At 42.2% G+C, this 12,531-nt stretch overlaps 1 protein-coding gene across 1 annotated transcript in view; it reads right to left on the minus strand.

Annotated features, from left to right (window-relative positions):
* Positions 1 to 1,339: 1,339 nt before the first annotated feature.
* The window catches only part of LOC111864024, a gene marked incomplete at its 3' end in the record, with an annotated part of 115,403 nt that continues 104,211 nt past the window's right edge, over positions 1,340 to 12,531 (minus strand). The window contains 3 exon segments of the mRNA XM_023850957.2: positions 1,340 to 1,538; positions 3,111 to 3,272; positions 4,798 to 4,870. Of these exon segments, the coding sequence (XP_023706725.2) occupies positions 1,340 to 1,538; positions 3,111 to 3,272; positions 4,798 to 4,870 (434 nt within the window).

Consider the following 12,531-nt stretch of genomic DNA (forward strand, 5'->3'; position numbering starts at 1 on the left):
TGTGTTATAAATACAGGGACTTCATTATGTAACTCGTCTTGCAGCTGTAAACCCATCAACTTTTCCCCATATTACACTTGACCAGCTTCGTTTTCCGAATGTTTTCGCAGCTTCATAAAATGAACACCCTGTATAAGCACCAAGTAAAACGTCTGTGGTAACAAATCTTTTTCAGCTTCATTGCTTTTTTAGTTTTATTATTCAGTTAGCTTTCAAGGCGGTTGCATCCAAGAAATAAAAATGCTCCGTGTCATCATAGACGTAACTATGAGGACTATCAACTTACTGTTCGAGGATAATAGTTACAGTAGTCTATAACGAAATAGAACATGGAGGTGTTAACGAGATACATATGGCGTAGAATAACATCCACTTTCGGGCTATTTTTACGGTTTACTTCATGACTCTCGCAGTAGCCAGATTACGTAGCGTTCAATGGTAGGACTACAGATGGACCATTAACTAAAAATTAATGGGACCGCCTCTGTGGTCTAGCGCTCAGGGTTCCTGGCTACAAATTTAGAGGTACTCGATTCGATTTCAGGCGCTACCAGATTCTCTAAGACGGAACGGGGTCCACTCAGCCTCGTGAGAATAACTGAGGAGCTATTGCAAGGAAATAGCGGCTCCGCTCTAGAAATCCGAGATTAATTGCCGTGGGGATTCGTTACGTTGATCACACGACAACCTCTATCCGCTAAAGTTGGCACTAACTTTGCCGACAAGCGGCGGTCGCTCGGTCGGTATAGTTCGCTTGTGGACTACAGGCCACGGAGTTCTTTTTGTTTAGGTTGTATGGCCCAAAATATTTTACATGTTCCTGGTATTAGTCTCACTGTAATTGTGGAAAAGATTGAAGCTGTCTGGGAGCAAAGTTCGTTGCGGAATATTCACATGTTGATTATTTAACGACGCTATTAGTATCGAGACTACATGACACCTTTAATAGGATGATTAATGAATTTGGAGAAGACGATGGAATTGAAATTGGCAGGAGAAACCGAAGTTTTCGGATAAAGCAGCCTCACTCCTTTTTAGTCCACCGCAAATCCCACGCGACCTAACGGGATCGAACATTGGCCACCGAGTTGAGAAGAAAGCGACTAACCGCCTTAGCTATACCACAACATAAGGTTATTATCGCCAAGTGATAGGAATACACAGAAAATTACAAAAAGAAAAATAAGATATTATTATGAACCTTGAGAAGGCCGGAAAATACAGGCATGACACATGAAAATTAAAAAAAAAAAGATTAAATACTATGCTGTGACATTTAAGTTGTAAAACCTAAAGGCGAGAGACAACCAGGAAGACGTAAGAACAGATGGAAAGTTACCTGGCGGAAGTTTCGACTTGAGCATGTCCATGGCGACCACGTTAATGATGAGCACCCAGATGGGACAGTCCAGCAGCTCGGATTCGCTTTTCACGAATGCCACAGCGCTAAGACATTGACACTCCAACCTGCGCCTGTCGGGGTAGGCACGCCGTAGCTCTCGGTTCACGTTCTGTTGGAATTTCTTCATGTCGAAAAGCTGTAACATAAGAAATGGTAACTTTACAGCAGGCTCACGTTTGGAGGCAACAATGTTTAGAAGTTCAAACCCTGATTACACCGGCATGACTGGCTGAACAAAGTAACAATCGAACTAAAACGAAGGTTACAAGAGCGTTTTCTTTGCAGTCCGTCCTCGGATATGAAAATGGCGTGGAGAATATAACCAACAGAGAGAATAAAAGCATGGTCGTGTGTCCCGAAAGAACCCGAAAGCAAGAATGCCTGTCCTGACGAAATCTAGTAGCAAATGACTGCTCTGCTCTGCTCTGAACTCACAGAGATCAATGCGCATGATCAGAATGTCGTATTCCTAACCTTGCTGTGTTCTCAAGGTCTCCTTAAGTCGAACGTATCACTCTCAATTTTAGCTGAGCACTTTATCGGATTGGTGTGGCAGCAGCCTTTCGTGTCCCTGTGCATGCTTCCAATTGTTAAACTTATAAATCGCATGGGAAGTTTAAATAAGGAGAATTTTATAGTAGGCCAAGTAATGAAAAGCGAACTGATGGACTTTTGGTTGAACTTGGAAAATTTCCGAACGTGATTCTTAAGGCCCGTCCACATTACTCGTGCTCGTGCGACAGAAGCTTACTGTTGCCGGAAAATCAGGATCTGGAGCTGATGAAGTGGACGCCCAAACTGGTTTGCATACAAATCCTTCGCATTTTTTCACAACAGATATCAGCTGCAGATCCTGATTTTATATTATTAAGAAATTATGTTTCAAATATAATTTAAATACTATCACGTGTATCAGTGACTAAAATAGCGGGTTCTGATCCTCGAGTCGATTTATTGGATATTCACTAATTGTAACTTATAATTGTAATTATAACAGTTTCAAGATTACTGTGACTACAACAACAAATAAATAAAGTCTTGTAATACGCGCCTTAAGTCTTTACATGCCATTTTATTTCTGCCCACTGCTGCCACGGCAAACACAGTGGCGAGATCGCGAACTTTATTGCCAGAACACGTATAACTATTTGGTCGCGTGAAATAATTATAGTAAAGTAAAACTTACGTAAACAGGTGATTAAGATGCGAGCTAGCTGCTCTGCGCTCTAACTATTTCAGAGAAAGTTAGGGAAAGAGTTCTTAGTCTCACCCATTTAAGTTCCCAAGGAACACAGTGCGTCTGTGTTGACAGTCTTTGTATTGTTTCCCTAGTTCACGTTACCATTCCTAGAATGCGCTCTCCAAACAGATGAAAGTGTTCTCACAAGGACATGCGCAGTAACCGTATGAAACATGAGCCACGAAAACAAGATGGACGATCGTCCACATGCTAAAGGAACGGAACCATTTCAGCATTTTGCAAACCTCGAGGCCCAGTGCTCGAGATCTCAGCATCACCACCTCAGACATTCGCACGACACTATTATTATTATTATTATTATTATTATTATTATTATTATTATTATTATTATCTGTAAGGAATTGTGTCAGCTCTAACGGCGTGAAGTTGTTACAAAATTTCATTAAAATCTGTTGATTTCTGTAGTTATTATGAGCGGATATCTGAAAACGAAGCTGTAGTTCTGACCTTGACTGGTTTTTCCATCTCGAGGGCGCAGTTGGGCAACTTCAGGACGTCATTTCCTATGCTTGTCTCTTCTGCTGAGCTGGTGCTTTTCACGTAGACGTTGCATTTGGACACGCGCTTCACAAGGATGTTGCCTTGATCGTCCATCTTGACTTTGATCCCCTGCAAACAAAATTGTCTTGTGGTCATGATGAATATATGTATATTTGGGTGAATACTGCCTATAGACCTACATATCTACTTGACAGTCTAATTATCCACCTCTCGATTTAATTAACTCTCTACCGAACTACTCACTACACCTACTAACCACACTAATTAATATGATATCTGACACAGTGCACCCTGACTCATCTACCTATCAGCTTTTGATTATCAAATCATCTTTTTTTTTCCTTGGCACTACAGCCCCAGTGGTCCTAGGCCTACCTCCATGAACTTCTCCGTTCACTTCGGTTTTTCTAGATCTTACACATTCGGTAGGACTCCTTGGGCGGCTGATCAGGCCTTCGCAAGGCCTCTACCTGTACATAAACACAGAAAAACCCACACACACAAACTAAACATCCATGCCCTGAGTGGGATTCGAACCCACGATCCCGGTTTCCAAGCGAGCGAAGACAGTACATGCCTTAGACCGCTCGGCTATCGTGACCGGCTCTAATCATCTTACCAACATACACAATTACCTTAGACACTATCATATTACAAATAAACTTACCTACCTGTCTACCCACCTAACTACCTGTCTGCATGCTTAAACCGTTTTGACATTATCCACAATATGGGGATACCAGATAGCGCAATCGGTATATCGACTGGTTACGGAGTTCGAGTCCCGATAGGGGCAAGAATTTTCTCTTCTCCAATTGTCCAGACCCGTTATGGAGCCCACCGAGCCTCCTATCCGATGGGTACCGGGGGCTTTTTTCGTGGAGGTATAGAGACCGGGTCGTGAAGCTGACAGTTGAACTCCATCCAGTGCAGAGGCCAGGAAAACGTGGGATTTGTACATCCCTTCCCCCGTACGCCTTCATGGCGTAGTGCTTAATTAAACACAGGGAGAACTTTACATTTTCTATCATTTTTATTTAATACAACATTTCGGCAGCTAGATCTGTTCTCATCTACAGGTATTTTTAATAGTTGGGGACGTTATTGGGGGGGGGGTTGTTTGCGAGGTCTAATATAAAACAAGAACAATAACAAATAAGAGGAGGATACGTGACTTTCAGGGGGTACGCGGTACCGTAGTTGGTTGAGGCACTATACTACAAACGGGGAGGTCGCGGGTTCGAGTCACTCGACATCTCACAAACCTATGGGCCTCCACGGCTGTTAGAGGGATGGATTTACTTACTTTTTTTTTTACACTACTTTAAAAAAAATTACCATTTGTTATAATACATTTACCTAATAAATATTCAGAAACAGCTTATCCAGCCACCCCTATCACCTGATCACCTACTTAACACAGTATCTAAGTAACTATGTATACTATAACCATCTGTATGTTCAAGTAACGGCTAGCATAAAACGGGCAGCATGTATGCGTTTTGCTGGTTGCATAATGTGTCAGGAGATACAAACTCTCTATGAACTGGAACTTCGCAATTGATCTCTTAAAAAAGTACACTTAGTGAAGGGAAAATATGAAACGTGAAAGTTGATGACGTCATGTACTTACATGTCCTATGTGTCGCTTTATTTCATCTGTTTTTGTGTCCCTCATTGGATTGTCGAAACCACAAAGCCCGATCCTGGAAGTAAGGAAACGCAGATGAGTAAATTCCTATGTAAGATTTGAGGCTTTCACGGCGGTGACTATGAAGAAAGCACTCTTCTGGGATTTGGCACCGTGAATATGTGGTGTTAACCGACGTTTCGGAGGAACGTATGGCCTCCATCTTCAGGGTAGAAGAAAAAATATAAGAAATCTGCAAGCGAAGAGACCGTGAGAACCGGTAAAAGCTTTTACCGGTCAACTACCCTGATTATCCTTGAAGGGACATGAACCTTCACTTGTCCTCCTATGGCTCTTTCGAAACACAACCTATGTATATATAGGTCACCTATTCTACGCACTTCAAACATGAAGATGGAAGCAGAATTTACACCCGAAACACTTGAAACTCCCCACATCCACAGGATTTAAAGATCAAAAGGAGGGGACAAAATTAAAGTGATAAAGTCGGCGAGGAGAAGTGAGAAGACAAGGAAAATGCGTACTTGGAATTGAAGATGTAGAGAAACAAGAAAGTATAAACAGAAGGAGAATGTATGTGAAAAGTAAGACCATTTGGAGGGATAAGAAGAATTAACCTGAACACGAAGTAGAAGGGCGACATGAAGATAAGAAACAAGGAGGAAGGAAACTGTATCCAGTCTTTCTGCCTGTTAACAAGATCCTCTGACACTCAGCGTAGCGCATGAAATCTGCCCTTCCGACGGGTCCTTTGTAACGGTCTGAGTGGAACGAATGAACGTGGTGATGATCTTCAAAGATCTTCTTGTCAGAAAGAAGAAAAATGTGACAATGAGGCACAATGACCAAACGCGAACAATTGAAGGTCGCCATGTTAGTTTTACAGAATGTCTTCGCGATTTACAGGAACAATCAAAAGATGGCGGTCGCGCGCATTGAGCTGTGTAACCCAGGGTGGAGGCTACACTTGGCCTTCGGGTGACAAGTTTACCGTGAATTATACATTTTCTTTCCTTCCTTTTTTTTTTTTTTACCGGCTCTTTTACGAAACGTTTCTTACTCAGGACAAAAATAACAATTTATATTATTTTATACGAAAAGACAGACTCATAAAACTTAGTAACCAGAGTATCCTCCTGCTCTTCTTAACAACTGTTGGCCAACTGACTAATATTAATGAAGTCCTTGATTCAAACCCTGAACATCCAAATACCGACATTAATTCCAACAGCTGTACCGTGAAATTTGGTCTGTTTATGACTTTTCTGGTTTTTCTGGTGTTTCCCTTCTTTTTTATTTTTCTCCTTAATCTTCTCTCCTTCCTTCTCCTTCATGGATTAGCCTGTTCCGGCTTCTCATTTCCTTCGGTCAATGCTTTCCTGTTGACTTGGCTAGTTACTATCAAGTTTCATCTGCTAGAAAGTCACTGGGTCATATTGTGGTCTTTTTATTATTTACTTTAACTGCAAATGGGTTTTTACCGGATGGCAGTTCTACTACAATAAGACACAACACTCAAAAAATGCATCACGCTCAAACAAAACACAGAACACAAAATTATACAAACAATAAATGATACACTACACGCAATGAATACAGTACAAATACAATTACAACTACAACAAAACAAAACGAACAAACTCCGTGGCCTGTAGTCCGTAAGCGAACTATATCGACCAAGCGACCGCCGTTTATGGGTGAAATTAGTACCATACAAGTACGATTATATAAATGACTCTCTCCATGTCTGTTACGACCCTTCACTGCTCACGAAACTCTGAAAACGATCGCATCGTAGCTTTGACTCCTGAAACCGTGGGCATTTTTCCAAATGCAAACCGGTATTCAAACCCGTGATCTCAGTTTCAGAGAGTGAGTACGGCCGGACATGATCACTGCACAGACTTCTTTCTGTGACGGGGAAGCACGGAAATATGTCTGTATCTCGTTATTTAAATCGATATTCGAGAAAGAAAAGACACGGGAAGTGCTGCCATAGATCAAATGTTCAGTGGATTCATAATCACAGAAATTAATGTATTTATTTGTATGAAGGCTGTTGGCCTCATTTTGCTTCATTTCAGTTACTGTGAATCACGCGCAAGAGAAAGAGCCCTCGAAAGGAAATTGAATATTAAAACGGGCTAATGCATATACAGCCCAATGATTACTCTGTTGTGACATGTAAACCCGTTGCTGGACAACGACTCGGTAAAGACGTTCCCGCGGAAAGAGATTCTGGGTAAACAGCCCGTTGCTAGGTAAAGCTTACAACAACACGCGACAACGAATACGCAAGCAACAATAGAATAACTTCCGTTTCTATGCAACGCGCTGTAAATACAACAGAAGAGGAAGCGGTGTTTTCTATGTCGTTCGCATTTATCCATTGCTGCGTAACGGACGTGTTTTCTATGGATCCGCCTCGAGACAATATAAATAGTCCAGTCTTAGAACAAGAATGAGAATGGAGCGATTCCTCAGCAGTCATGGAAGAGAAGGGTTCGACTGAAGATTGAGTGTGAGTTAATGTAAGTGATTGTGATTAAGAAAGATTGTGCAAGCAGGTGTTAATAAATCCAATCACCAATGCCAAACCCCGTTATTATTCGTTACGGACCCCCGGACACGTGACAACTGGTCTCAGAATATTTCAATTTTAACAATATGGCATAAGTGGTAATGTTTTTGACCTGCATTCGGGTGGTACCTCGTTTGATTTTGTTCCTTGACCCATATACTCCTAAATGAGGCTTTTAGAGATTTCCCTGAGACCCTGAGGCAGATGTTGGGATAGTATCGTGACTCAGGACACCACCTCCTTTTTCTTCATCTTTATATGCTCAATATCGTTCAATAAATAACCGCTATAAGCCCATCATATGAATTATTGACAGCGTCATTAAATAAACCATAGATATATGATTTAATTAGAATTAAAAGTAAATGTTACTGCGTCAGCGTCATCAAGTGGAGGAGGATGAGATGGGGAGGACACGTGGCACGAATGGGGAAGAAGAAGAATGCATATATGATATTGGTGGGAAATCTAGAAGGAAAGAGACCAGTAGGAAAATCAAGACGTAGGTGGGTGGGCAATATTAAAATGAACTTTAAGACAGGTAGGGTGGGATGATATGGACTGGACTGATCTGGCTCAGGATAGAGATCAGTGGAGGGCTCTTGTGAACGCGGTAATGAACCTTCGGGTCCGATAAAATGCTGGGAAGTTCTTGAGTAGCTGCAGAATTAGCGACTTCTCAAGAAGGGCTCGGCTCCATGAGTGAGTGAGCGTCAGTCAGCAGTCTTTTGCAGTCTAAAGTAATGGACTGAATTGGACAAGCCTAGCCAGTCGAATGCAGACAGAAGAAGTCAAGAATTCAGACGTATACACTGTAGAAAGGAAAAGTTGAAGCCGTCACAGTGATCTGGTTTCCATGGAAACAAAAAGGCGATAGACTGGATTCTTGATGCTTTATGATAATAAGGTTTCTGTGTGCTCTATTTTGTGTGCAGCTGGATGACCTTCATTTTATTAGTTAACGGTTGTCAAGTTGTCTCCAGCGTCTGTCAATCTGAACTGCCGCCACAGAACCACCTCCTTGTCAGTAGGTTACCACGCAACAGTCACCCAGCAAGCGTCAGTACGATGGGTAACAAAGCATTGCAAGCGATTTGCTTGTTACTCCTTGGTGGAATCGTGCCGCTGTCCATCCAGTTAATGAATTCCTGTAGACGTACAAATATTTGAGGAGATATATGGGATATGACGTCGTTAGACGACGTAACTAGAGGAAAATGTCGAAAAATCTTCCTTGCTACTTTCTTCATACTGATTTCCCACTTTGCTTATTTTTGGACCCTGAAGATAGATACGACATATCCCTTCGAAACGTCTGTTGATTTTCTACGGACCACGATGTTATATCTCCCTTCTCACCCGAGGACCTTGTCCAGTGATTGAGGTTAGTTCTTTCTAAGGGACCCAACAGAGTAGGTGCCTCCCTCTCACATGAGGACCTGACCCTATGGTTGAGGTTAGCTCTTTCTAAGGGACCCAACAGAGTAGGTGTCTCCCTCTCACATAAGTACCTGCCCCTGTGATTGAGGTTAGCTCTTTCTAAGGGACCCAACAGAGTAGGTGTCTCCCTCTCGCACAAGGACCTGGCCCTGTGATTGAGGTTAGCTCTTTCTAAGGGACCCAACAGAGCAGGTGTGTCTCCCTCTCACATGAGGACCTGGTCCTGTGATTGAAGTTAGCTCTTTCTAAGGGACCTAACAGAGTAGGTGTCTCCCCCTCACATGAGGACCTGGTCCTATGATTGAAGTAGCTCTTTCTAAGGGACCTAACAGAGTAGGTGTCTCCCTCTCACATGAGGACCTGGCCCTGTGATTGAGGTTAGCTCTTTCTAAGGGACCCAATAGAGTAGGTGTCTTCCTCCTCACCTGAGGACGGAAACAGATCCAGTTTCCGAAAACCCAGTGGTTCTGACACACGATCTAAATGGCACAATATGTGAAGTTACAGACCCACAGAAGACTTCGTGTAATAATAAGGCCAGGGCATGAAGTGAAAAGAAAAGTGGAGCAGATAGACAAAGATGACGACGACCTTGAGCTATTACTGTGGTCAGCCAATGAGGTTTTAACGTTTCGAACTCGTAGCTTAGCTGGAGTATAGTGACTGCCCATTACAAGACAGCTGCGAACGGCGAACCGTAGTTCGAGGTCGTCATTAACACGAGCGTTTAATTACTCCAATTTGTGTTCATTCATGCAGATTCCTGTAATGCTTAATAAATGGTTTTCAAGACGAAATTATAATTAATTTACTTCATTATGGATATATTTTATGACGTTATCAGTAACTCGGCTTATGTAGAGTGGAATTGTGGGTTGAGTATTGGAATAATGCGTTCGAGAGAAAGTGAAAGGGATATGTCGTGGCCTACTTTTGTATACTATTGTAGTCCAAAAGTAAAATTAGTATAAATCTCAATTAGCATAATTTATGTTCCGGTCGAAATTTGAACCGGATTTATTCCAAATAAATACCAATATATTGACTAATTTGTTCGTTTGGATCATTAAAGTTTGAAAAAAGAATGTATGTAGCATTTGTCTTATGTTTTAAGTAGCAAGAAAATAAGTGACAGAATTTGGATATTCTTCGAAGATGTGTTATCATGTATAACTTCAGGTTCATAATTAAGACGATGCTAGTGTCGCCCCAACCTCACAGATTCGTGTTATGTGTTAGTAATAGTGTATACATCACATCTAAACCAAATTTCATCAAAATCCGTTTAGCACTTCTCGAATTTGAGACCCGTGGACAGAGACACAACCAGCTTTATGTGATTTCACGTGCATAATAGGAGAATAACGCATAATAAAGGAGCTAAGGTAAGGGATGTTCAGCAAGAGTAGAGAAATAAGAAATATATACAACATTTTTGTGAATAATTATCAAGGGAAAGGCCACATTGGCGTAGTAGATAGAAGGATAATTCAAAATGGGTCTAGAGAAACTGAGTATGAAAATACGGATTGGATTATACTGGTTTGTGATAATATTCACTGGAGGTCATAACGAGTACTTTTGATTATTATTAAATTACAATATGTTTGGAATTATTATGTTAAGATATTCTTTGTCTTCTAAGATTTGAAGTTCTCGCATGGGTGGTCTTCTGGGGTACAACCGATTGCACTCTGCTGAGGGCAGAACTCTTCTGTTTTCTTGCTGCTCCGAGTGTACAGAAACCAGGTCCAGTTTTTGGTTCGGCTGTACGCTTCAGTCAACGAGAGCGCCAACTGGTTGATTAGTAATTTATGCGTCGTCTTGTCCTTGAGCTAACATGTTGGCAATTCGTAATAATTCTTTTACAGTGCTGCCAACATAAGAGCGCAAAACCGTAAGTTTTATAACATATATTTATCTCGCGAAATTTTTAATAGCATAATGACTTACACGTTCCCGTACTCTTACTGTTTAGTGTATAGTACACTTATTCTTTTATAAATAATAATTTATATAATTGTAGTTGTAATTGTATTTGTTATAGTTGTGAGTGTATTTGCATTGTATTTACTATGTTCTAGTGTGTCCTTTGTTGTTTGTGTAGTTTCGTGTGCTGTGTTTTGTTTGAGTGTGGTGTGTTTTGTTTAAGTGTGGTGTGTTATTTTGTGTGCGACTGCGAAGTGAGATTATTAGTGTTCGGGCAGGTCTGTCTGTCTGTCTGTGGCTCTACAGACCTTTCTTGAACCTTGACTTCTTCTTTTTTTTCAGTTTCTTAAGTTATACACCGTCGATAGTGTTCCTTGGACAGGGGATAAGCCCGTCGTAAGGCCACTACCTACACGCAGAACAACACAAACAGAATAAACGCGGACAGACATCCATGCCTCGAGTGGAATTCGAACCCACGATCCAAGTGTTCAAGGCAATTCATGGCTTAGTCCGCGCGGCCAGTGCGGCTGGGTACGCTAAGTCGCATTATGTCCTCATTACGCGTTCACTTGTTACACTTAATGCAAGGGTTTGACAGTTACACTGCATACAGAACAAATGGATTATAGACCCGAACTTATAACACGGGACGAACTGCCCGGGGCTGAGCCAGTGTATCGCAGCGTCCGGAAGGAGTGGATATTTGCGTAATGTTGTCACATGAGATTTTCTGGTTTTGTGTGGGGAAAGCGGTGAGGGGTGGCGTGGTTAGCTGAAACGTAATCCGTGTGGGAACTAGGTGGCTGATATTGTGCACCGGAAAACACGCGGTTCTGGTGCAAAACCGGCTCAACTTAGAGGCTTAGCTCAGAAGCGTGACGGGTTGGTCACTTCTAAATCAGTCCATTGGGAAACTTCATTGTTATTTAACTGTGTATAGGATGTGTGGGCAGGGCACGTAGCATGAATGGGGGAGAAGAGGAATGCATATATATTGGTGGGAAAACCAGAAGGAAGGAGATCACTGGGAAGACCACGGCGTAGGCGGGTGGACAATATTAAAATGGATCTTAGAGAGATAGGATGGGATGGTATGGATTGAACTGATCTGGCTCAGGATGTGGACCAGTGGAGGGCTCTTGTGAACACGGTAATGAACCTTCGGGTTCCATAAAATGCTGGGAAAATTTTGAGTAGCTGCAGATTTGGCTTCTCCTCAAGAAGGGCTCGGCTCCATAAGTAAGTAAGTGTATAGGATCTATTATATAAATCTTGTATTTTTTCCTGACATGTGACATAATACAAGGTAAAGGTGAAGTTACTACGGCGTGAAAACGTATGGAGGAATGGAGGTATAGCTCCACCGTTCTTGCCCTCAGAACTAGATGGCGGTGAGAAGTGAGGTTCACATACTTGCCACTTTAAGCGGCCTCCGCAGTCTAGAGATAACGTTCCCACCTCATGACTCGTAGTACGCGGGTTCAAATACCCGGCGGAGGTCGTAGAATTTTTAAGGGCGGAAAAATTCAGGGAACAAGTCCTCCGGGAGGGACTTTAAGCCGTGGGTCCCGTGTCGTAGCTTTACGGCACATAAAAGAACCTCGTATCTTCAAAGGAGGTCACTGAGCAAAATTGCGGATGTTTGCCGCTCAACAGCAGTCACTAATACCTCCGGTAGATGGGGGAAGCATTATAGATACCTCTCAGCTAGTAGAGCCGGTCTCGCTGGCTGGGCGGGACTGATGGTAAGCACCAGTACCGGT

Source organism: Cryptotermes secundus, unplaced genomic scaffold (assembly GCF_002891405.2).
Source record: "Cryptotermes secundus unplaced genomic scaffold, Csec_1.0 scaffold3101, whole genome shotgun sequence".
In the NCBI taxonomy this organism is placed as follows: domain Eukaryota; kingdom Metazoa; phylum Arthropoda; class Insecta; order Blattodea; family Kalotermitidae; genus Cryptotermes; species Cryptotermes secundus.